Source organism: Canis lupus, chromosome 26, assembly GCF_048164855.1.
Source record: "Canis lupus baileyi chromosome 26, mCanLup2.hap1, whole genome shotgun sequence".
Taxonomy (NCBI): domain Eukaryota; kingdom Metazoa; phylum Chordata; class Mammalia; order Carnivora; family Canidae; genus Canis; species Canis lupus.
In genome coordinates this window covers 19992751-20018817 of record NC_132863.1, presented here as the reverse complement: position 1 = coordinate 20018817, position 26067 = coordinate 19992751, and the positions used below count along the sequence as shown (strand labels likewise).

General features: G+C 41.2%; 1 protein-coding gene and 2 long non-coding RNA genes across 7 annotated transcripts in view; 1 reads left to right on the top strand and 2 right to left on the bottom strand.

The window, feature by feature from the left end:
• The window catches only part of LOC140618176 (uncharacterized), a 43583-nt gene extending 37973 nt beyond the window's left edge, over window positions 1–5610 (bottom strand). For all 3 annotated transcript variants that reach the window (XR_012018369.1, XR_012018368.1, XR_012018370.1), the window contains exon 1: window positions 4604–5610. This is a non-coding gene — a long non-coding RNA (uncharacterized lncRNA). The remainder of the gene's footprint in view (window positions 1–4603) is intronic.
• A 90-nt stretch (window positions 5611–5700) lies between these two features.
• ATRN (attractin) overlaps window positions 5701–26067 on the top strand; it is a 161438-nt gene continuing 141071 nt past the window's right edge. For all 3 annotated transcript variants that reach the window (XM_072800233.1, XM_072800235.1, XM_072800234.1), the window contains exon 1: window positions 5701–6165. In XM_072800233.1, the coding sequence (XP_072656334.1) occupies window positions 5792–6165 (374 nt within the window). In that variant the 5' untranslated portion in view covers window positions 5701–5791. The remainder of the gene's footprint in view (window positions 6166–26067) is intronic.
• Window positions 13814–26067, bottom strand: part of LOC140618177 (uncharacterized) — a 49767-nt gene continuing 37513 nt past the window's right edge. Inside the window, exon 4 of the long non-coding RNA XR_012018372.1 lies at window positions 13814–13999. This is a non-coding gene — a long non-coding RNA (uncharacterized lncRNA). The remainder of the gene's footprint in view (window positions 14000–26067) is intronic.

Sequence of the window (26067 nt, the reverse complement as noted above, 5' to 3'; positions counted from 1 at the left end):
GATCATAAGGTATTTTTTTTTTTTTAATGTAAGCTCCATGCCCAACATGGAGTTTGAACTCACAACCCTGAGATCAAGAGTCACATGCTCTACTGAGTCAGCCAGGTGCCCCATGAATTCTATTTTTAATGTCTGGAACTGCCAAACTGTTTTCTACAGTACACTACCATTCCCATTAATAGTATACAACAGTTCCCATTTATCCATATTCTTGCCATTTGCTATTTTTGGTTTTATTTTAATAGTAGTCATCTTTAACAAGTGTGAAGAAAGGCTGAGATTTTTATATGCTTTTTCACTGCTGCCTCCCCAGAACCTAGATCAGTCTCTGGTATATAGTAGCCTCAATAAATATTAGTTGCATAAGTGAATGAATTGAATGAGTTGACATTTTGTATAGGGTTGGGTAGTGGGTTGAATAGTGGCTCCCAAAAGATATATTCATATCCTAATGCACATAACCTGTGAATATTGTCATATTTAGGAAAAGGGTCTTTGTAGATGTAATTAATTAATGCTCTTGAGATGACAAAATCATCCTAAATTATCCAGATGGGCCCTAAATCCAATGACAAGTGTTCTCATAAGAGACACACACGGGAAAAGACAACACAGAGGACAGGGCAATGTGATGACAGAGACAGAGACTGGAGTGATGTGGCCACAAGCCAAGAAGGCAAGGAATGCCAACTTCCATCAGAAGCTGGAACAGGTGAGGAAGGATTTTCCTCTAGAGTTTCCAGAGTGAATACAGCCCTGCTTACACTCTGATTTTGGACTTCTGGTCTCCAGAAACATGAGAGAATAAATTAGTTTTTTTTTTGTTTTGTTTTTTGTTTTTGTTTGTTTTTGCCACTGAGTTTATGGTAATTTGTTTTGGCAGTCACAGGAAACTTAGGAAGGTCAGTTGTCTTTTAACACTATTACTGTTTTCCTTTTTTTTTTTTTTAAGATTTTATTTATTTATTCATGAGAGGCACAGAGAGAGAGGCAGAGACACAGGCAGAGGAAGAAACGGGCTCCGCATCGGGAGCCTGATGCAGAACTTGATCCTGGAACTCCAGGATCACACCCCGAGCCAAAGGCAGACAGACGCTCAACTGCTGAGCCACCTAGGTGTCCCTATTACTGTTTTCCTAATGTCTTATCCATGTACAGGAGAAAAATCTTGGTTCTCTATTGTAGAAATTTGAGGGAGAGGGCATCCAACACCTCTAACAGAAATTCCAAGTTCTCTGCCTTTAAATTAGTGATTTCCTCCCAACACTGGATCTTGTCCATTGAGTTAATATAAAGGCTACTTCCTATATTTGTGGGGCTTGCCTATGGAGGCCACCAGGAGCTCTGCCAACAGCTAAGGGGCCTAATCCTGTGCTCCTAGATCAAGGATCCCTAAACATTTTCCTGTAGAGCCTGCCAAGGACTACTGGGATTTTATATTTGTAAGTTCACTTATCTCTCCATGGAAGTTGCTACCCAATGGAGCTTCCTTCCTACCTAAAACCCTCCCAGTTTTGTTTGTTTCAAACCCTCAGGATCAACCTTTTTTACAGGCAATATAGTAACTTATATGTTAGGTAAGATCCTGACATTTATAATCAGGGAATTGCTTTGTTCCATGTAGATTAAAAGTATTAAGATCTTTGTAGATGTGCTGCCGAAGTGAGCACCAAAAGTATAAGATCTTTGACTTATGAAAAAATGTTGATGTTTCAAATAGCACAGAGTAAGGTCCTTTCATACTTAAGGAAGGTTAGACAGCTGATCAGATATATTTTACCAGGGCAACATTCATCCTTGCAATCTAGTGCTCAATAAATATCTGTTGTATATAGTGGACTGATACCTCTCCCAAATTTCCTTTATTAGATCCTTCTTACAGGTGTGAGTGCTGGCTGGCTGCTGAATAAGCTATGTATACAAAACACTGCTCTCTTGCCTCAAGGTGGAATCAATTCTATAATATAATTCATGTCCTAAGGCTCTCCATAGGATCAGGCTGAGGCTTGACTCCAGATAAGACTATATCCTTGCTTAACTCCTTTCCCTGTTCTGTCCTACTTCCTTCATTGCCTCCAGAGAGCACTCTCATAAAAAATCATGCATTCAAATCCTGTTTCAGGCTCTGCTGCTAAGGAAACCGACCTAAGACAATGCATGAGTAAAAGCCAAAAAATTGTAAAACCATCCATGTCCCTGACCTGGAGACAATGCAAAGATACAGAAAATGATGACATGAAATCAGAGAGAGCAAAGGGTCACACAAGCAGAGAGAATGCCTTTCTTGAGTTTATTTTTTTAAAAAAGATGAGGTAACTTCAAACCATCTTAGTGGATACAAATCTCCTTGGCCATTCAGTTAGAGCTGTTCCAAAAATTCTCTGCCATTAGAATTCTTTACCATTGACATTACAATTTCCAGGCCATGGTAGTGGTCACTTGAAAGGACTAGTGGAGAAAAAGATGGTGTGGGATTTCAGGTAGAACAGTCACAGAGTGTTGGTGATAAGGCGTGAGGGGTCCAACAGACATACTTCTGGAACTGCAATGATGCTTTTCGTCAGAACGACCAGATGATAATATCAGAACTTGCCTGTGTGTTATATATAGATGCATATGTATATATAATTGTACAGCCATTCTTTCTTTTTTAAAGATTTTATTTTTAAGTAATCTCTACACCCAGCATGGGCTTGAATTTATAATCTTGAGATTAAGAGTTGAATACAGACTAAGCGAGCAAGGTACCCTTATACAGCCATTTTTAATCAATTCTTAACCAAGTCTACCTCAAAAGACTTATCTTTGGAGGAAGCAAGATACAGAGTATGTTGATAATCTATTGTGGTCCCAAAATAAATCATCCCCAAACTTAGTGGCTTAAAGAAGTATACTTCTTTATTTTGTTCATCTATCTGCAGTTTGGGGTGAGTTCAGCAGAGATGACACCCCTCTACTTAATTAGTTATGGGGGCTTAACTGGGAAGACCTGGACCACTGGGGTCTGGAGCCGCTGGGGCTGGTCTCCCCGCAGTACAGCAATCTCAGAGTAGCTGGGCTTCTTTTACAGCAGCTAGATTTCCTTAGAGCAAGTGTGCAAAGGCACTCAGAAAGAAGTGGTAAAACTTCCTGGATCTAGACTCAGAAGTTCCAGTATATCACTTCCACCACAGTTTACTGGTTCAGCAAACACTAAGACCAGCCCAGATTCAAGGAGTGGGGGGAATGAGTCCCTATCTCTCCGTGGAAGGAGTGTAAAACAATCTGCAGCCATTATATATTTATTTATTGGGGTCAGGGAGAGGGAGAGAATCTTAAGCAGGCTCCATGCCCAGCACAGAGCCTAACACAGGGTTCCATCTCACAACCCTGAGATCATGACCTGAGCCAAAATCAGGAGTCAGACACTTAACTGGCTGAGCCACCCAGGTGCCCCAAAAGGTGCATTTGGTGCCTAAACAGGGACTTGAATCAGCCATCTTTAATCCACTATGCAGAAGTATAAAGTGCAGGGGACTCTGACAACAACAGTAATGGAGAAAGATAGCAATACTTCCCTTCATAGGTCAAGATAAGATTTTTTTTTAAGATTTTATTTGTATTTATTTATGAGACTCAGAGAGAGAGAGAGGCAGAGACACAGGCAGAGGAAGAAGTAGGCTTCCCTCAGGGATCCTGATGTGGGACTCGATCCCAGGACGCCGGGATCATGCCCTGAGCCAAAGGCAGACGCTTAACTGCTGAGCCACCCGGGTGTCCCGATTTTGTTTTTTAAAGCAAGATAATTTGAGCAAAACATGGCTAAGGAAAGAGAGAGAACCAGATAAGGGAATAGATTAAAGAAGAAAAAAAAATTTGCTGCAGCAAGATTCTAGGGCAGCCATATTGCTCCTCTGTAGATGCAAACTGTTTTCTGTTATCCCTGAGCGTTGGTAAAATTATTTGAAACTTCACAGTCTGGGTTCAGTTTTGCCATGGGGAATGAAGGAAAAGGCTGGTTCCACTTCTGGTGTAGAGGAGTAGAGGGAGCAGTGCCTCCTGAAGTCAGGCGGTGGCCTCACGTAAGCCACCTCCATCTGACTGGGTCCTTGCCAGAGGGTAGGGCCATATCTTACATTTCCTACTTCATCCTACACAGTCCCTGTAGGACACTCGAGCCACAACCACCTGCAAACCAGAATGCCAGTGGTAGGGCCTAGGCTGAACAATACATTTCATATAGGAATAGGAGGGATGTATGGGTGGAGGGCTGGGTGTGAGGCTGGGGTGTTGCTAAGCTTCACCAGGCTTGAAGTGGATGGACAGTAAGGTAGATCAGGACCTAGGCATGAATGTGGGGGTATGCCTTAGAAGCTTAGAATTCTGTGCTCTAAGGTAAAGCTGCAAGTCTCCACAGGTATATGAGGGGATTTCTTTGCTTCCCAGGGACTGCAGGGTGGTCAAACTCTGAGGTAGCTGCCACAGGAATATTCCTCACAACACAAGGCTTGTATGACAATGTTCTGGTTATCCATTGCTGAGTAACAAACCTCTCTAAAACAGAGGCTTAAACCAGGTTATCACTTCTCAGGATTTTGGAAAAGGCACAGTAGGAAAGACTTACCTCTGTTTTAGGTAATGAGGAAGAGCTCAGATGGCTAGAGCAACCTAGATGGCTTCTTCCCTCAACGACTGTCCTTTAGCTGGGATGGGTTCATCAGGTTCATGTGTCTGGAACCTCAGTTCTTGGTAGTAACTGGGTCCTTTTCCTCCATGTGGTCTGTGTGTGTCCTCTTTCTACAGCAAGGTGGAAGAAGGGGAGCAGCTCAGGGTCATCAAGAGCTCAAAATCAAGGTCACCAGGTATTCTCAAAGCTCATCTCTGTAATTGGTAGTCACTTCTGCCACATTCTTCCATTGGTTAAATCGAGTCACAGGTCCAGTCCAGATTCCAGGATCGATTACTGTCAGGAGGCAAGTTTCTGTGGGGCCACCAAAGTGACAAACTACCTGACAAGAAGAGCTCTAGGAGCGGATGTGTGTGGGCTGAGGGTGCTCCAACTCCTAATTTTATGCTGGCCTCTCTTCAGAGATGTTTGAGAATAGTGCGGAGTAAAATAATCCCACATTACCTCCACAGAATTAAAGGCCCCTAGATCAGCCTCCAACAAGGCAGGGCTGGGCTGTGTGTGTCTTCACTCAGTCTATCAGGCGTTTATTGCGCACAACCTATGCGCTGAGTTCTTAACACACGTGCTATTTCGTATCCCTACTTTACAGAGGAGAGAGCGAAGGCTGGGACGCAGCACTCCTCCTCCAGTACCGCACACCACGGTACACGCCCACACACCACGACGAAAGCTCCTGGGCCCTTTCTGCCCCGCAGGTGGGTTCGGAGCAGAGCGACGCCGCGCGCCGGGGTCTCGGGGAGGGCGTGCCCAACACGGCCGGCAAGGCTAGCAGAGCGGACGGCTCCTAGGCAGGCAACGGGAAGAGGTCGCCTCAGGGATGCTAACCTGCCGCTGCCGTGCCGCCCGAAGGGCAAATACTGGAGGGCTAAGGAGCCTCGGAAGGTCTCAACAACCCGCTGACCCAGCGTCCGGGACCCGCCTCCAGGGCCGCGCCGCGCCCCGCCCCGCCCCGCCTGTGCACGCACGCGTCGCTCCGCCCGCCGCGCAGCTCCGGCCCCGCCCTCAGGATTGACCGCCCGAGCCACCGTCCGCCCAGCCCCGCCCCGCACGGCCAGGCAAAGCGGAGCCGGCCGTGCGGTGTGTGTGTATGTGCGCGCGGGGCGCCGTCTCAGCCCCGGGAAGATGGTGGCGGCGGCGGCGGCGACTCAGGCTAGGCTGAGGAGGAGGACGGCGGCGACGACAGCGCCTGCGGGCAGGAACGGCGGGCAGCGCCGGGACTGGGACGCGGCCGGGGCTGAGAGGCCGGGGCTGGGGGCCGGGCTGCGCCTCCCGCGGCGGCGGCTGCTGCTGCTGCTGCTCCCGCCGCTGCTGCTGCTGCCCTGGGCGGCCGAGGCCGCGGCGGCAGCGGCGGCGGTGTCGGGCTCAGCCGCAGCCGAGGCCAAGGAATGTGACCGACCCTGTGTCAACGGCGGCCGCTGCAACCCTGGTACCGGCCAGTGCGTCTGCCCCGCTGGCTGGGTGGGCGAGCAATGCCAGCACTGCGGGGGCCGCTTCAGGTGAGTGGGGGGTGGTGTTGGAGGGTCGGGCCCGGAGGGAGGCTGAGGCTACGGGGAGCACGAGATGGCTCCAGGCCGGAGGCAGTCGCCGGACGGAAAGTGGGGACGGGAGGGCCGTCCCACAGTGTTTGAGGACCATTTGCTTCTGAGATCATCGTCTCTGGCCCAGGGTCGTCTACTGGAAGATGAAAAGGTTTGAGGCAAGGGTGGAGGCACCCCAGACGGATTTTGGGTGCGGTGGGTACATGAGAAGAAAGCTCAGAGTCCCATAGAGTATCAAAGCCAGTCCCTGAAACTGGGCCTCTTTCGGATAAATGAGGTATATGAGAAAAGATGAGAGAGCTAGTCTTACTTAAACACTTTCTTTTAACATTCCCTTGTTCCCTAGGGCCTGATGAGTTCTCTCACTCATTGACAATGCAGGGTACTCAGAAGAAACAGGGCCTTGGCAGTGATTTGTTGGCTGAAGATAGAAGGGAAAGGTTAGGATTGTGAGATATTAGAGGTAGAAGAATCAGGGTTGTTGGGTAGAAGAAAGTGAAGAAACTAGCCTTTTGAAGCTCACTAGAGCTGGCTGATTGGAACAGGGTGGAGAGGGCATAGAAGGAGGTTCCTGTTTGCCCTGGTTTCTGGAGAATATGGAGTTCTGAGTTGGCCTGGTTCAGGACATTGCCTCCTGGAGAGATCATTAATTCATTAATTAATAGTTATCTATTATTTGCTTCAGTTGTGGGAGGATTTCCAGGTAATACACAGAAACAAATAGATTAGCCAGACTTTGGCCTAGTCCACACAGTTTGGAATACAGCAAGAGAAAGATAGGTACACAAGTGACCCTAGTCATAAGCACTACAGAATCATTCATGCCTTTGGCAGATTTTACTAAACATTTTTGATGTCAGATGTGGAGGAGTGGGGATATAGGGACCAAGGCACACAGGCCCTGCTCTCATGGATCTTACATTCTAGTGGGGAAGACAGGCAGTTAATAAGTAAATAAAGAAATAAAGAAATGACTGCGATAATTTTAGTTAATAGTGCTGTCAAGAAAATAATACAGAATGTCCTGATTATAAAGAGGACTATAAAGGATTATAAAGAGTGAGTAACTTTAGGAGAAACCCCTCATTTGAAGTGACACTTGATCTGACCTGAATGAGGCAATGTAGTAGTACCTGTGGGAATTCAAGGAGGGAGATTGTGACTAGCAGGGGGAGTGCAAGGAAGACTTCGAGGAGAAAGTGACATTGGATTTCAGCATTTGAAGCAAAGTAGGACTTGGAAATATGTAGCTGGGAAAAAAATTCCAGATGGGAGCAAGGGTGCAAACAAAATTGTGGAGACCACAAAGTAAAGTATTGCTGGTACTAGGGTATATAGAACAGAAGAGAGTTGTAAGGGGAAGATTTAGAATGGTAGAGTTGTAGACTCCTGTAATGTCACATCTTCGCGGAAACTTAGAGAACATTGAGGAGATGAGCTCTTTTTTTTTTTTTTTTAAACTATACATTTAATAGTGTCACAATAGTATCTCTCTTTTTTTTTAAAAGATTTTATTTATTTATTCATGATAGACACACAGAGAGAGAGAGAGAAACAGAGACACAGGCAAGGGAGAAGCAGGCATCATACAAAGAGCCTGACGTGGGACTCGATCCCGGGTCTCCAGGATCACGCCCTGGGCTGCAGGCGGCGCTAAACCGCTGCGCCACCGGGGCTGCCCCGAGATGAGCTCTTTATTGTTATGGAGAAATCAAGTGATTTCATGCCCAGTGTGTAGTGTGTCTCGCTTTGTAACCTAGGGCGTTCTGATTTACGAATTACATTAATCTATGCATATTTGTTGAGGGCTGCTCTGGGGTAAGTTGTAAGATACAATGGCAAAGAAAAGACCACACAGTCCTACTCTTGGGGAGTGTATGTTCTAGTTTGGGAATAAGAAATCTAATAATTTGTTATTATCTTGCTTGAGGCTATGGAGGAAAGGAACGGGGGCAAACAGAGGGCTTGAGTTTGAAACGTTAAGGCTTAGTGGCTGAACAAGTGAATTTTGAGTTGAGATCTGAGGGGTAGGATAGCACTACCTACATGAGGGGTGGAGTACTAAGGAGCCAACATGTACAGAGGCTTGGGGATGAGGGGCATCATGGTAAGCTGAATAGAAGGCCAGATAGCTGAAGCAGAGCACAAATGGGAGCATGGCAAGACTGGAGAGACAGACAGGGGCCAGGCCATGTGAAGCCCTGTGGGTTGGGTTGAGAATTTTGACCTTTAACTCTTGAGCAGTGGAATGGCACAGTTAACTTGAATTTTCATGACATTATAGGCTTTTAGATTGGAGCCAGAGCAGGAATGGCCTTTAGGTAAGGCCAGAGCATTTTGAATTTGAGGAGCTTCTAAAATCAAATGACTGGATGGTTGTGTCAGATGAGAGCCCTTTAAGTTCTGAGTATCTGGAATGCAATGGAAGGCAATGGAGGCCCATAGGGCGCCAAGGGACATGCATAGCAAGATCAGTCTGTCAGTACTGTTCGGAGTAGGAGGACTCATTGTAAGCCTGAGACATGGTGGGCAGTTGGGTGGGAGCTATTGGCCCCGATCAGGACAGAAGTAAGGAGAACCTAAGATAGGCTGTGGGAGTGGAGGCAGGGTGGATGCTAGGTGGTAATTGCAGAGGTAAAAGACGGGTCTTGCTTGGAAACTGGTTTATTCTTGGGAAGGAAGGGGGATGGTGAGGGAAAGAAAGCTAGATCCTATCTTCGGTGACTGAGAGAATAGTGATACCATTAACAGACACAGGGACATAGGAGAAGCTGGTTTTATACCCACTGAGATTAGGTGCTCTCAGGGTATCCACTTGGCAGGACAAGTGTTAGTGTTGGAGTTATCAGTGTAGAGAGGGACATAGCCAGGGAGAAAGAGCAGGTCTCTCTCTAGTCCAGAGGATTGAGAAGAGCCATTTGTTATAGGGAATAAGCAGTCCTGACACTGGTTGTCTCAGATGGTATCAGGCGTGAGTGAGGGGTCTCCCCTGATTATCGTGGATGCTCCATTTGAGCAGGTTCACCCTGGTTGTCAGTGCTCTTTCCTGGGCAAACAGTTATGACTTTGGTCCTGATAATTCCATTATATTTTGTGGGCTGCTAGAATTTGCATTTTTAAAAACGAAAGTAAGAGGAACTTAATGTCTCTGGCCTTTTAAAAAAACTCTCATTAAATTGTTAGTGGAAGGATTATTTTAGGGGAAGACAGAAATGTTGGTTTTGATTAAAGTGGTACACATCTTGATTTAACTCACAGACCTGTTTGTTATTAAATGGAGAGACATTCAAATGAATACCTTTCCGGTATAGAATGGCATCAAGTCAGTGTGTTTTTAAATCTTTTTCGTTGCATAAATCCTGTGTTATAATTGTTGTTATGAGTCTTTTCTATTAATTGAAAAGAATGTAGGATAATAAGAGGATTAGATCTTACCAAAGTTATCACTGAATGCATACTATATGCCAGGGATCTGGTCAAACATTTTTATGTACATCATGCCATTTAACTTCTGGACAACTCTGAGAGTGTTGTGTAAAGTTTGTGTTATTGTATGGTTAGACAGTTGGAAAATAAGTTTGTTTTTTTTTTTCAAACAAAAGATACTACAGAAATGATTATCACAGAGGAGAATATTATTGGTGTCAGTTTAGTAAAATTAACTATGGAAATTAACTATGGAATCTTTGGTGGATGACTTCTAAAGCAATGCCAGTTTCATTCATTTTTATGTTACTGTTCATAATTCAGTGATCATTTTTTTTTTTTTAAACTTTTATTTATTTATGATAGGCACACAGTGAGAGAGAGAGGCAGAGACACAGGCAGAGGGAGAAGCAGGCTCCATGCACCGGGACGTGGGATTCGATCCCGGATATCCAGGATCGCGCCCTGGGCCAAAGGCAGGCGCCAAACTGCTGCGCCACCCAGGGATCCCAATGTGATCATTTTTTTCTACTTGTGACATCACCATGGAAATTTTTCTTTGGTTGATAATAAATACATTCCATCAAATTAGAAGTAAAGATATTAAGCCCATCTATGAAGTTAATATGCATTTAATTCTTCTATGTTCCTGCTGTCAGAAGTTTGGGGAGGATAGACTATAAGAGCCTAGTGAATGGGAGCCTTATAATTACCCAGGATGTTAAGAACTTACCTTCTCCAGAAGAATAAGGAAAGAAGTAGGCATTTATTGAGCATCTGTTTTGTTCCCGGCATATGGAATAATGGTGGTCATGGTAGTCCCAGCACTACCTGCCACCAACATTTCTCCATTTTTTTCCTAGGTGTTGTGTCAATTGCCTTTTAGCAATTACTCTTTTTAATCCTTAGAGTGAAGTTATTCCCATTTCACAGATGGGTGAACTGAAGCTTAGAGATACTGAGTAACTTGCACCAGCTCATACAACTTGTGAAAAGCTGGACTGGGATTTGAATTCAGGCCTTGTTAATTCCCACACCCTTGCTTTCCATTGTACCATTTGGCGTCTGATTTTTTCTGAGTCCAGTCACCCTTTACAAATATTCTTTGGAAGAGCTGTCTAATGCCATTGAGAAACAAGAGGAAAATAGATTTATTACAACTCTAAAGCTAGCATTAAAAAAAACAAAACAGGGACACCTGGGTGGCTCAGTGGTTAAGTGTCTGCCTTCAGCCCAGGGTGTGATCCTGGAGACTCGGGATCGAGTCCCTGTATGGAGCCTGCTTCTCCCTCTGCCTGGTCTGTGCCTCTCTCTTTGTGTGTCTCTTGAATAAATAAATAAAATCTTTAAAACAAAACAAAACTTTAACTCACTTGAATATGTTTGACTACTAGTCAAGGACATAAATCCCTATAGTACAAGGACATAAATCCCTATAGTGAAATGAAAATTCTGGAAAATAAAATTTTAAAAATAAAAAAATTAATTTTTTATTTTTTGGTTATAGTAACTATAGAAGTAGTATTAGCCTAAAGCCCTAAATTTATGTTCATAAATCAAATAGGCTTGTCTGTTTTCCTCAGTAGGATATAAACTCCATGAGGGCAAGGATTTTCATCAGTTTTTCTTGCTGTTCTATTCCCAGAGCCTAGAATATGCCTAGGACATGGTGTGCAATAAATGTTTGTTGAATGAAAAGATGAAGAAAAGTCACCTTTACCTGTATAACTGCCATATCTGTCTTTTGTCCTCATAAACCTCATGAACTTCATTGTCTTCTGTTTGCTGGGCATCTTTTTGGGGATGTTTTACTGTCACCTCATAGTAAGCCATCTGAGACAAATGCTTCTTGAAAAAAATAGTCTCTCCCTTTATCCTCCCTTATTTCAGTAGTAAATCTTACCTGAGATAACTAAAGGTCAAAACATAGGAGTAATCCTTTGCTCTTTCTGGGTATTCTTTTTCTCTAAAATCTTAAAATTTTGTTCCTTTCCACTTTTGCTCCTGCCATCCTAGGGCACACCTGGCCCTTTACCTCCTTGCTGACCTGCCTCTGTTGTGCCCTGACTGGGCTCTTGCACCTCCAGAGTCCATTCTACACTTTGTCATAGAAATCCTCTGAAACATATGTCACTGTCCTGCTCAGAAACTTTTTTCCCCTACTCCTCTTATTACCTGTAAAATGATCCTCAACAGAAGGCTTCCACTGCCTCATACACATTCCTTTCTCCCTACCCAAATTCTTTTACTTTGTAGTTTTTATACATATTTCCTAAATTTAACACCTTTCTTGCTCCTTGCTCCCATGTTCTTTCCTTTCTACTTATCAAGATTCTACCTCAAGGCCTATCTTCAGTTTCCTATAATAGCCAATTCTCTGAAATCATACCCATTCTCTTCTTTTGAGATGAGTCATCAGCCTATTCAATTCATAGATAGCTTTTGAATGATTGTTATGTGTTAGGTACCATGCACTGCCTTGAGAATATGAAGGTGGGTAAGAATCAGGCCTTGCTTTCCCATCGGAGAGCTCATAATTCTGAAGGGAAGACAGCTATGGTGCACAGGCAATTAGAATTAATAATAAAAATACAAGTAATATGTGGTGCTGGACTAAGATGTGGGGAGAGACTAACTCTTTTGAGGGCCATTGTTGAGGCATCGCAAAGACAGGAACATTTGGGCAGATCCGAGGTTTAGTGTAAATAGACAATCTGGGTGAGATGGGCATTCCGGAAGGAGAAAAGAGCATGTACAAAGGGAAAGAATCATGGACTTTCATGCTTACTTAAGTGTATTAGTTTCCTAGGTTTGTTGTAACAAAGTATTACAAACTGGGTGGCTTAAGCCAGCAGAAGTTTAATCTTTTATAGTTCTGGAGGTCACAAGCCTGAAATAAAGTGTCAGCAGGGCCATGTTCTCTCTGAAAGCTCTAAAGGAGAATCTGTTCCATCCCTTTCTCTTAGCTGCTGGGATGGACAGCAGTCCTTAGCATTCTTGGCTTGTACATGCATCACTCTAGTCTCTGCCCCCATCACTTTAAACTCACATAGTATTCTCTCTTTGTGTCTCTTCTGTTGTGAGGACATCAGTCATGTTGGACGTATGAATATGACTTCATCTTAATTTGATCATCTGCAAAAACTGTTTCCAGATAAGGTCATCTTTCCAGGTACCAAGGGTTAGGATTTCAGAGTAGCTTTTGGTGGTACACAGTTCAACCCACAGCACTTAGAGAACTGAACATAAGTGGATATTGTTGGAACATAACTTGTGAGGAATGTCTTGGAAAGGTGTGAGACTGGAAGGTGGTAATGGCCTTCCCTCTTCCTTTCCCATCACCTTCCAGTCTCAGGATGCATCCTTGACCGGGCTAAGCCATCAGGGGATTCCAGCCTCTTGTTGTAATGATTGTTTTGAGGTAGGCATGTGATCTAAGCTGACTCAGTCAAAGTGACTCTCAGGACTTTTGCTGGAGACCTCTCTCTTCTGGATGTTTATGAAGGAGATGCTTTGTCGTCTTTTGCTTTGTGTGCTGAGGATCTAAAACCTAGAATTGTTATAACTAGCATTGTTGTTGTGATAGGAGCCCACCTGTAGTCAGAGCAACTTCTAGAAGAGGGAGGATATCAGAGAAATGGAGCTGAAGTCCTGATGACTTTTCTGAAGCTCTGGGTCAAACATTGCCTGAAGTATACTTTTTAGTTTTATGAAGTCCTGCAGTCCATGTTTTTCTTAAGCCAATTACAGTTGGATTTCCTGTTCTTTACAATACAGAACAATTCCTATGCAGAGGAACATAGTGCTGGATCATGAAAATCTTCGTATTTTGCACCAGGAAGTTTGAGCCTTTCTCTCTAGAATTGATAACATGGTCTAAATTCCTGACATTTTTCTGCCAAGTCTCTTAGTTTTCCAATGTTGATGGGCACATGATCTGAACCCTAAGTTACCACAGGCAGTAGTTTTAGCTTGTTTGATACTGCATAACTCAGATTGCCAACTTCTCCTGGGAAAGAGGCTGTTCTCACTCTCTTGTACCTCAGCTCTATTTAGCCAATTTCCCATATGAGGGTTCATTAATTTGTATTTGTAAATCGTATTGGATACAGTTTCTGTCAAGGTTCTTTTAGCGACACTCAACTCAGACAAGTTTAAGAGAAAAAAAAACCAGATTTATTGGTTCATGTGACAGAAGAGTCAAGGGAATATTGTTGGCTTTGTGTGTGGCTGGATCCAGGGCACCATTTGGTCTGTCTCCCTCCATCTCTTAGCTTTGATCTGTTCTCTGATGGCTTCATTTTCAGGCAGGCTGTCTTCAGGTGATATCTCCAGAGGTTAAATCAAACTGGCTTAACATCCTCTACTGGAAAAGAATGACCCTTTCTTAGAAGCTTGTTGCAAAATAAAGAGTGCTGAGAATCTCACTGGTCCCTTGTCCTTTACTGAAATGGTCTCTGTGTTTGGGTCATGGGAATGTCCTGATTCATCAGACCTGACTTGAGTACCTGCTGTGGAGCTGGGGTATGAGGTTCCATTGGATGGAATAAGTGGCATGGACTGAGGAAGGGGGAGCAGGAAAAGAGAAAGGAAAACACACATACTGTACCAGAAAAGTGGGGCTTATGTTGGGCAGGTAAGAACAGTGATATTGCTGCATTTTCCTAGAACCTGCCATTTGGTGAATACTCAATAAGTGTTGGTGATAAAAATTAGGAATGTTCTGGAAAATACTGTATTAAGTAATAAAACGCCAGTTTCCCAGTTTACCAGGAATTCACTCAGTCATTACTAGGGATTGTGAGGGTCCCACTATGTGGAATGCATTATGCTGGCTCGTGGAGATGACTGCAGTGAGGACTGTGCCATACTGAATTTCGGTCTAGCAGAGTCAAGTCACTGAATAAAAGTAATTTGTCCTCTGATTTTGCGATGGGGGAAATAGAATTCTGGGAAGAATCAACTAAATACATGCTTATATGGGATGAAATTATGTTATATTGGCTAAAAACTTAACTATGTGAAATATTTACATAATAAACATCTGACATTTTTGCTGATTCCTAAAAGATAGAGTTTACTTATTTGAAAAAGGTGAAAATATGCTTAAGTAAAAAGAAAAATTGGGCATGATGTAATATAATATTGCACAAAGCATACGTTTGAAAGCAGATATCTGACATTTAAACTTTACCTCTGTGAACGTTTCCCAAGGTAGGCAAATGCTTTTTATTTACTACAGTAAATAGAGGTTGGATAAATATACTGGAGAAAAACAGAGTATGTATGACCAAAACGTTTTTTTCTAAATATGAAGAACTGATTTAATAAATTTGTAGGTTATATTTATCTTGAGTGTTAAATACAGAACTCGGTATCTTGTACTGTGGTTGAACAAATTAAACTGGTTTTTCTCTATAACACAATCTGTTTTTTTTTTTTTAATTCTTTTTTTTTTTTTAAGATTTTATTCATGAGAGACACAGAGAGAGGGAGAGAGGCAGAGACACAGGCAGAGGGAGAAGCAGGCCCCATGCAGGGAGCCCGACGTGGGACTCGATCCCGGGACTCCAGGATCACGCCCTGGGCCAAAGGCAGGCTCTAAACTGCTGAGCCAGCCAGGGATCCTCTCAATCTGGTTTTTATTTTTTTATTTTTTTATTTTTTTAATTTTTATTTATTTATTTATGATAGTCACAGAGAGAGAGAGAGAGAGAGAGGCAGAGGGAGAAGCAGGCTCCATGCACCGGGAGCCCGACGTGGGATTCGATCCCGGGTCTCCAGGATCGCGCCCTGGGCCAAAGGCAGGCGCTAAACCTCTGTGCCACCCAGGGATCCCTCAATCTGGTTTTTAAAACTAAAATGAAACCACTGTTGTACTTTTCAGAGTATTTGTGTTGGGAAATTTATGGGCTGCAGGCCTATGATGAAATTTGTTTCTCACTTACACTCTTTATCGCTTTGTGATTTCTCCAGGGCATTGTGGCAAAAGTGAGCCCCATCCATGTATCGTATACTAATCTTGTTCTTCAGTTCGAGACTCTTCTTCCTTCCATTTCCCTCTTCTCCCTTTACTTTCAGACTAGCCCTTTATAATCAGCTAGATGTCTCATTTTCCCTTTTGAGGGTGGCTTTCTCCTGTTTGTCTTGTTTTTTCCTTTCTTACCATTTTATGGATATCCTCTTCCTTGAATGCTTTTTTTTTTTATCATTTGAGACTCTAGTTTGATTTTAGTCTTTCTTCCTTTTTTAAAATTTTATTTATTTATTCATGACAGAGACACAGACAGACACACACACACACACATACACGCACACACACAGGCAGAGGGAGAAGCAGGCTCTGTGCAGGAAGCCCGACATGGGATCCCTGGTCTCCAGGATCACATGCCGGGCTGAAGGCGGCGCTAAACCACTGGGCCACTGGGGCTGCCCTCTCTTCTTTTTTTTTTTAAGATTTATTTATTTGAGAGGGAAGGAGCATGCACGTAGGAGCTGAGGGGGAGGGGCAGAGGGAGAGGGAAAGAATCTCCTGCAGACTCCCAGCTGATCATCGAGCCCAACTTGGGGCTTGATCTCACAACCTTGAGATCATGACCTGAGCCGAAGCCAAGAGTCCAACACTCAACCTTCTCAGCCACCCAGGTGCCCCTTATTCTCACAATTTTTAATTCTCTTAAGTTTTCTGTTTTTTCAAGTTAAAATTTTGAGCAAATTTCAATTCTAGCTGTGTATTTACATGTTTACTCATCTAGAATTCTCTTGCACTTACAGAGGTTAATTTAGTCATGGCTGAAATGCCTATTTATCTTTTTAGAATTTGACATTAATAGTATATAGTTATGAGTCGAATGAATTTTCTAATTAATTCTTCTTGGTCTTTTTTGCATTCTAATTAAGAATTTTCTAATTTGTTTACTCATAAGTCTATAAGCATTAGGGGCTGGAACTATATCAGGTGCTGCTAAGAGACACATAAGCCACCTTTCTTGACCAGTATTTCCTGTATTTTTTGATTCACACATCCCTTCACAGAAGTGTGTAATCTTGTGGACTCTTTTAGGAATTAAAAAAATAATATTTTTTAAAAAAAAGTATCCTATTTTTGGTAAGATAATTGGAGTTCTCATAGTTGGTTTTAAATAGACTAAAAAGTAATTTCAAATATAATTTGTAATGGTATTCATAATATTAAAGAAAAATTTGACCTCACTGCTTAACATGTTGTACATGTTGTTTAATGTATTTTAAATTAATTTTGCAAGGAAAAGCATGATTTATAGACCAAAAAATGGCACTTAAGTTTGGATTGAATTTATATTACAGTAGAGATTGAATCAGACTGTGCTAAAGAAATAGACTTTTCATCCTCATGTTTGGCATTTATGCATTTGTGCCTTAAAAATTCTGTCTTAGAAATTTTTTTTGGTGTTTTGTTTCTAAATCATAAAATAATAGTGGTTCAAGCTCTTTGTAAGCATTTCTCTGTAGATAGCATATTTCCAGTGTGGATGGTTTTTTCAAAATTGAGCGGAAAGGCCAGATTGACTATAATTGTCACTTAATTTTCCCCTTTTAACATTATTTTTTGGAGTACTAGAGACATCTTGCAAAGCTATACAAGGATTTTGATCAGAAGGTTTATTTAGCAAGATGATCTTCAGGCAAATTTGCAGAATTAAGATTTATTTTATGCCCTCCTGTAATGTGTATTTAAATGTTGTGTTCTTTGCTTCTCTTTTAGTAGATACCAGTACTATCTTTTAATCAGAACATCATTTGGGCCACTGTTGAGAAATATTGACCAACCATGACAGTTGCTTTAAAGCAATTATGTTTGACACTGGCTCAGTCTCTGGGGTAACTTTACTTCCTTTTAATCTGAAACATTTCAAGCCTTTGGAAGAGTTACAAAGAGTAATAAAATGAACATCTCTCTACCTACAACCTATATTTGCTGAATTTCTTTCATATTAATATTATTTTTAGGGTATTATACTATTAAGTTATGTAACAAAGTTATAAATACCAGCCAATGCCCCTGTGTTACTCCTCCCTGTTCCCCTTACTCTCTTCCCAGAGGCAATTAGTATGGTGAAGTTGATGTTTATTATTCCCCTTGAACATTTCTACTTTATTACAGACACACACACACACACACACACACACAGTCTTATTTCCAAAAATAAGATCCTGTTTCAGACTTCAAAAAAGTAACTATTCTATACCTTTTTTTTCACCCAAAGCCCCATTTTTTAATGCTTTTGAGATTTGTTTGTATTGATAAATGTAGCTTTAGTTGATATAGCTAGTTCATATCTATATCACTATAGAACTCCAACTTATTTACCCATTTTCCTATTGATAGGCATTTAGATTTTTCCAGTTTGTCTTGTTACAAAACAGCTACAATTAACATTCTTTACATATCTCTTTGTGCACCTGTGTATGATTTTTATCTAGGGTAGTTATCTTCAAACTTTTGAAGCACCTCTGAAATAATTTTAAAATTCTTTTTACTTCTTTGCATGCTTTTAGGTTGACAAGCAGTTGACATTACCATTTTTAAAAAATGGATTTATATAGTTGCAAAGAATAGTTACTAAAGAAAACTACATTATTAAAAAAACTTATTGGGTAGACTCCAAAGTCCATAGCTGTTATAACCTTTCTCCTTCATTTAAAAAAAATACACGTTGTCTTCTTAATAGTCAATTTTTGCACTGTTCCCGCCCCCCCTTTTTTTTGCTTAAATTCTTATTTTCATCCTAATAGTCCCATATAATTTTTTTTAAAGATTTTATTTATTCATGAGAGACACAGAGAGAGGGGTAGAGACACAGGCAGAGGGAGAAGCAGGCTCCATGCAGGGAGCCCGATGTGGGACTTGATCCCAGGTTTCCAGGATCAGGCCCTGGGCTGAAGGCGGTGCTAAACCGCGGAGCCACTCAGGCTGCTGAGCCCCGTATAATTTTATAATTTTTTCTAGGTTATGAATTCTGCTTGCTGATTTAGATATCATTGCCATAAAGCTTACCAGTTTAAAGTGTACAAGTCAGTGACTTTTAGTATATTCATAAAGTTGTGCAACCATTATCATCTAATTCCAGAATACTTTCATTATGTCAGATGGAAACACTGTACCTATTAGCAGTCACTCCCCATTCCTCCTTTCACCCAGCCCATTCCACCCAGAAAGAAGGTCAGCTTTCTGTCTATGGATTTGTCTATTGTAGACATCACATATAAATATTGCTATATAATATGCGATTGCTTTGACTGACTTTTACTTAGCATAATGTCTGAAAGATTCATCTTTGCATCTTGGATCAGTGGATCAGTACTCCATTCCTTTTTGTGGCTGAATAATAATTCCGTTGTATGTATAAACCACATCTTTTTTTTTTTAAGATTTTTAACATTTATTTATTTATGAGAGACACAGGGAGAGAGAGGCAGAGACATAGGCAGAGAGAGAGAAGCAGGCTCCATGCAGGGAGCCCGATGCGGGACTTGATCCTGGGACTCCAGGATGACACCCTGGGCTGAAGGCAGGTGCCCAACCGCTGAGCCACCCAGGCGTCCCCCACATCTTATTTATCCATTCATCATTTGAAGAACATTTAGATAATTTTCACCTTTGGCTATTGTGAATAATGCTGCTCTGAAAGTTCATGTACATGTTTTTGTGTGGACATCAGGGGATGTCTCTTGGGTGTATACCTAGGAGTAGAATTGCTGGGTCATATGGCAGCTCAGAGTTTTTTTTTTCTTCTTCCTTCTTCCTTCTTCCTTCTTCCTTCTTCCTTCTTCCTTCTTCCTTCTTTCTTCTTCTTCTTCTTCTTCTTCTTCTTCTTCTTCTTCTTCTTCTCCTTCTCCTTCTCCTTCTCCTTCTTCTCCTTCTCCTTCTTCTTCTCCTCCTCCTCCTCCTCCTCCTCCTCCTCCTTCTTCTTCTTCTTCTCCTTCTCCTTCTCTTTCTCCTTCTCCTTCTCCTCCTTCTTCTTCTTCTTCTTCTTCTTCTTCCTTTTTTGAGAAGGAGGGATGAGGAAGGTCAGAGAGGAGCAGAGAGAGAATCCAAACAGGCTCCATGTCCAGCAGGGGGCTGACGACACAGGGTTTGATCTCATGACCGTGAGATCATATACTGAACTGAAATCAAGATTCTGACACTTAGCTGACTGAGCCATCCAGGTGCCCCTCAGTGTTTTACTTTTTGACAGAGTGCCAAACTTTTTTCACAGAGACTGTACCAGTTACATTTTTTTTTAAAAGATTTTATTTATTTATTTGACAGAGAGAATGAACAAGCAGAGGGAGTGGCAGGCAGGGGGAAAAGGAAAAGCAGGCTGTCCATGGAGGGAGCCCAATGTGGGGCTCAATCCCAGGGCCCTGGGATCATGATATGAGCCAAAACCAGATGCTTAATCGACTGAGCCACCCAGGTGCCTCTGTACTAGTTATATTCTTACCAGCAGTTTATGAGGGTTTCATTTTCTCCACATTCTCACCAATACTTATTTTCTGTGGTTTTATGCCATGTAGCTGGTATCCATTATGACTTTGATTTGCATTTCCTTAATGTTTGTTGATTTTGAGTATATTTTCATGTGCTTATTGGCCATTTATACATCTCTGGAGAAATGTCTACTCTGATCCTTTGCCCATTTTTAAATGAGGTTCTATGAGGTTTTTATATAGATTTTTATTGTTGAGTTGCAAGTGTTCTTTATATATTCTGGATATTCTAATATAATCAGAAATGTGATTTAAAAGTAATTTCTTCTAATTTTTTGGTTGTTTTTCACACATACAAAAAACCCCCAACAACCTTGGTAGTGTCTTTTGACATACAAAAGTTTTCATTTTGGTGAAATCTAATTTACTTTTTCTCTGGTTGCTTGTACTTTGTCTTACCTAAGAAACCATTTACTAATCCAAGATCATGAAGATTTACATCTTTTATTTTTAAGAGTTTTATGGGTTTAGTTCTTACATTTTGATCTTTGATCCATTTTGAATTAATTTTGTACATGCTGTGAAGTAGAGGTACCACTTTATTCTTTTGGATGCAGATATCCAGTTGTTCCAGTGCCATTTATTGAAGAGACTGTTTTTCTCTATTGAATGGTCCTGGTCCCCTTGTCAATTGACTCTAGATGTATAAGTTTATTTCTAGACTCTCAATTATATTCCATTGACCTGTTTGTCTATTCTTACGTCAGTACAAGCCTATCTTGATTACTCTGTAATATGTTTCAAAATCCTATGTAACTTTTTAAATGTTTTATTTTGAGATAATTGCAGATTTGCATAAGGTTATAAGAAATAGTAGAGTGATATCCTATCCTTTCACCTCTTTCTCTTACTGGTAACAGCTTGCATAACAATAGTATAAGAGCACAACTAGAAAATTTGTATTGATACAATTTTATTGATCTTATTCAGATTTTACCAGTTTTTTTAATGCACTAATTTATGTACATGTATTTCTGATATTGGATTTTATTTTAATAGATTTTTTTTAAGATTTTAAAAAATGTATTTGATAGAGAGCACAAGCAGGGGGAGTGGCTGGTAGAGAGGGAGAAGCAAGCTTCCCGCCAAGCAGGGAGCCCAGTGCGAGGCTCGATCCTAGGACCCTGGGATCATGATCTGAGCCAAAGGCAGACGCTTAACCAACTGAGCCACCCAGGCACCCCTATTCTAATAATCTCTATATTTAAGATAGTTGAGTATGTTATATTTCTTTAAAACAAGGATTAGTGTATAAATGAATTTTTTTCAGTTTCATATTACCATGAAACTTATATGAAATTTTTTTCTATATTAACTAATCATTATGATTATACTTAGTGCACAATTGAGCAAACCATATACATGCAATGGACATTTTTAGAAGTAATATTTAAACATAATAGGTAGATTTTTGTTGGAAAAATATCTGTTATTGAGATGGATAGTACTTTTTTTTTTTGGATAGTACTTTTTAAAGAATCTGGGAATGATAGAATTTACTGCTAGAATGAGGCAGAGTTCAGTATAAATTTTATTCCTTTCTCCCCCTTTAGTAAATAGAAACCCAAGAAACCTTGTCTGTGCAGTCATTGTATACACTAGACAAGGGTAGTAACATGGTGACATCGGTGCTCTAGGAATGTTGTTCTGGCTGTGGGATGCTTAGTAGACTTGTGGTCAGGTCTCTGAACCTGGAAAGAAGATAGGGCTTTGGCAGTAAGACTACTATAAATTATTTTGGTCTTGGGGTAGAGCATAGCAGTGGGAATGGAGATGAAGGGATGAATCTGAGGAAGCCTTTGATGGCAATTGATTGTAGCATGAATTGGTCATACATTTGATAAAGAGGATATAGTAGAGAAAGAAGCTAATAAATGTCACACCAACATTTTGAGCCTAGGAGAATGGGGCTGTTTTATCATTTGAGGTAGACTATACAGTTGAATGAGAAGAAATATCCCTCCCACAAGATTAATGTAATATTTAAAAGTATTAGCTAAGAATGTATCTAGAAACCTGTAAGAAATGAGAAGGCTACATTAAAGCAGAGCCAAATATAGCTTGTGTTAGAACCATATTTTTCGACTCCTGGTTTCTTTTTTTTTTTTTTCTTTTTTTAAAGATTATTTATTTATTTATTCATAGAGACACAGAGAGAGAGAGAGGCAGAGACACAGGCAGAGGGAGAAGCAGGCTCCATGCAGAGAGCCCGACGTTGGACTCAATCCAGGGTCTCCAGGATCATGCCCTAGGCTGCAGGCAGTGCTAAACCACTGCGCCACTGGGGCTGCCCTCGACTCCTGGTTTCTTTGCAGGGTTGAGTTTTGTCAATTCTAGAACTCTCAGTTTTTGCTGTTGCACTACCCTGTTAAGCTATGAGTTTTCATTTCTATTTATTTTTTTCCAAGATTTATTTACTTATTTGAAAGAATGAGTGGGTGCGGGTGGAAGGAGAGAGACCCTTGGAGAGGGAAAGAGAGACTCTTAAGCAGACTGCAGTGAGTAGGGAGCCCGATGCAGGGCTCGATCTCATGATCCTGAGATCAAGATTTGAGCTGAAACCAAGAGTTGGACTCTTAACCGACTGCGCCAACCTGGCGCCCCTTCATTTCTATTTGTATTCAAAACATAATACAAATAATCTTCATATGGATGTTTAAGGAAATGCTTTACATAAACTATTGGACTTTCCTGGTTCCTGAGCCAAACTAGACATCTACAAGGCACCTCCTTATCTGAGGCAATATAGTAGAGTCAGTGTTTAGATGTCTTTGAACAAAGGCTCTGTCTCTAGTTTTTTAGCTTCTGAAATACTCTTCTCTCTAAAACATCATGGATACACATAAAAGTTTATCCTAGACTTTCTTTCTACTAAACTGCTGATAGTAAGAGCTTGAGAATTTTTGTTGTTAGGAACTTTCTTGGAATTGATGTTGTTATCCATTAGGCAGCAAATGTTACATGATCATCTATGATATTTTAGGCACTGGAGAAAAAGAAGTGAATGAGATACGTTCTTGAGAAAATAATGGTTGCCTAATGGGCAGAGATGTTTCTCTGTATCAGTAACAGACCAGATGGTAAGTCTGAACCCAGAAAATGCATCACTCAGCTCAATATCAAATATGTTGGGTACAGTTTCCAGAGTTCCAAGGGACATTTAAACTGAGATCTGAAAGGGTGGTTAGGAGTTTACTAGGAGGGGAAGCAAGAGAGAAGGAAGGTAGAGATAGAATGTGCTAAAGCATGGGGACTTAAGGACAGGTGAGTTGAGGGAGGAGAGTGACATTCAATATTGTGGCACTTTGGACTGCTCAGTCTGGGGAGCAGTGGCTAGAGGTGGAGCAGGAGAGGTAAGGTGGGGTTGGATTGTGATAGACCTTGTATAAAGTCCAGATATGCTATATTTCACCTAAACAGTCTTCCAACAATCTGACTAAACTGCTATTCAATTTTGCTTCATAATTTAAATTCACACAAAAATTCAAATAGTTGGGCAGCCCCGGTGGCTCAGCGGTTTAGTGCCGCCTTCGGCCTGAGGTGTGATCCTGGAGACCCAGGATCGAGTCCCACGTTGGGTTCCCTGCATGGAGCCTGCTGCTCCCTCTGCCTGTGTCTCTGCCTCTCTCTCTCTCTCTCTTTGTCATGAGTAAATAAATAAAATCTAAAAAAAAAAAAAAATTCAAATAGTCTTACTGTGATGGCCAGATCAACCAATTTACTGCTACTCTGGCCTTTGCAGTTACAGTATTAAGCAAAGAAACTAATTACATAAGCAAGAAGCAAAACATATTAACAAAGCCCCCCACTCAAATCCCTGATACAGAGTTTTCAACTAGAATACACATCAAAATTGCCCACAGAGCTTTAAAAAACACAAATGATGGGGCCCCAACTAAGCTAAGGCAGGCAAAGGTTTCCAGGCATGTTTGAATGATCAGATTGGCATTTGAGGAAGATAACAGATTGCCCTGTGGAGAACTGGCCAGTTTGGGGAGCTAGGCTGAGGTGTCACAGGAGACCAAGCTTGGGTGCAGAGAATTTTGGACCAGGGTATTGGCAGTGGCAGTGGGAATAGGAGAAGAACAAAAATGGCAGTGGTTTTGTAGGCTAAATGAATAATGGAGTGAAGTCAAGGAACAGTTGATAAGTTTTGAAACATAAAGGTGCATGGTGACAAACTGTTAGAAAAGTAAAGGACCAGAATTTAATTTAATTTTTTGACATAGGAAATATTTGTCTGAAACATGGGTCTAACTTTGTGCCGGAAATGTACCTTGAGTAGTTACCAGCATATAGATGGGAAGAGAAGCCTTGAATGCAGATACTATTACTCTAAGGGGGATCATGGAGAACTTGATCCAGGACAACTCCTAGGACAGAGCCCAGGATTTGAGCAAAGGAATTGTCCTTTGATTTTATTGAGTCTTTCAAGGTAGATGATTTATTTTTAAAAATATGAGGGAGCCATATTATTTTGTGGTAGTTTTAATTATCATCATGGGTGAGTATGGTAGGATATCCTAAACATTTAAGCATATAGCACTCATTTATAATGTTATATGATTTATTCTAGTTGTAGATTTATTATTTTTTAACTAATTAGGACAAATGCTTAAGTCGTTACATGTTAGGGTATTAGGGTTATCAGTATGAATACATTTTCATGATGAACTTTTTACATTGTATTTTTAAAAAATACTTATTTAAGTAATCTCTACACCCAGTGTGGGGCTTGAAAGCAGAACTCCAAGATAAGAGTTACTTGTTCCACTAACAGCCAGCCAGGTGCTCTTCATTGTATTTTGATTTTAAGGAATTAAACATTTTTGACTAAAGGTGAAATTTGGGAATGTGGAAATATTTTTAATGTTTCAGTGCCAAAAATTCAGCTACTTTAACATCTAGAAATTCCAAGGTTGTATATGGAAGATTTGTTCTTAATTTGTCATATGTGTTAGAATCATTGGGGTGCCTGGGTGGCTCAGTGGTTAAGTGGCTGCCTTCAGCTTAGGTCATAATCCTGAGGTCCTGAGATGGAGTCCCTCTCTCTTTACCCCTCCCCTCACCTTGTGTGCATGCACTCTCACTCACTCTCTCAAGTAAATAAATAAAATCTTAAAAAAAGAAAATTGTGGAGCTTTTAAAGTCACCAAATGCAGTGCTAGATCCCAGCTGAGAGGGGTTGGTGTTGGGGCCCCATCATTTGTGTTTTTTAAAGCTCTGTGGGCAATTTTGATGTGTATTCTAGTTGAAAACTCTGTATCAGGGATTTGAGTGGGGGGCTTTGTTAATATGTTTTGCTTCTTGCTTATGTAATTAGTTTCTTTGCTTTATACTGTAACTGCAAAGGCCAGAGTAGCAGTAAATTCGTTGATCTGGCCATCACAGTAAGACTATTTGAATTTTTTTTTTTTTTAGATTTTATTTATTTACTCATGACAGAGAGAGAGAGGCAGAGACACAGGCAGAGGGAGAAGCAGGCTCCATGCAGGGAACCCAACGTGGGACTCGATCCTGGGTCTCCAGGATCACACCTCAGGCCGAAGGCGGCACTAAACCGCTGAGCCACCGGGGCTGCCCAACTATTTGAATTTTTGTGTGAATTTAAATTATGAAGCAAAATTGAATAGCAGTTTAGTCAGATTGTTGGAAGACTGTTTAGGTGAAATATAGCATATCTGTACAATGGAGTACTATAAAGGGAATAGTTCTAAAAAGGAACAGAGACTATCTCTGTATGTTGTGTCGTCATCTTGAGAATATATTGTTGAATGAAAAAAGCAAGGAGCAGAATAGTAGTGTTATCTGCTACCATTTTTCAAAGAAAGGGGCCTATACATTTGCAAATATATATTGTTTTGTATATACATAGACCCACCAAAGGAATGGTAAACCAGAAACTACTAAAAATGGTTA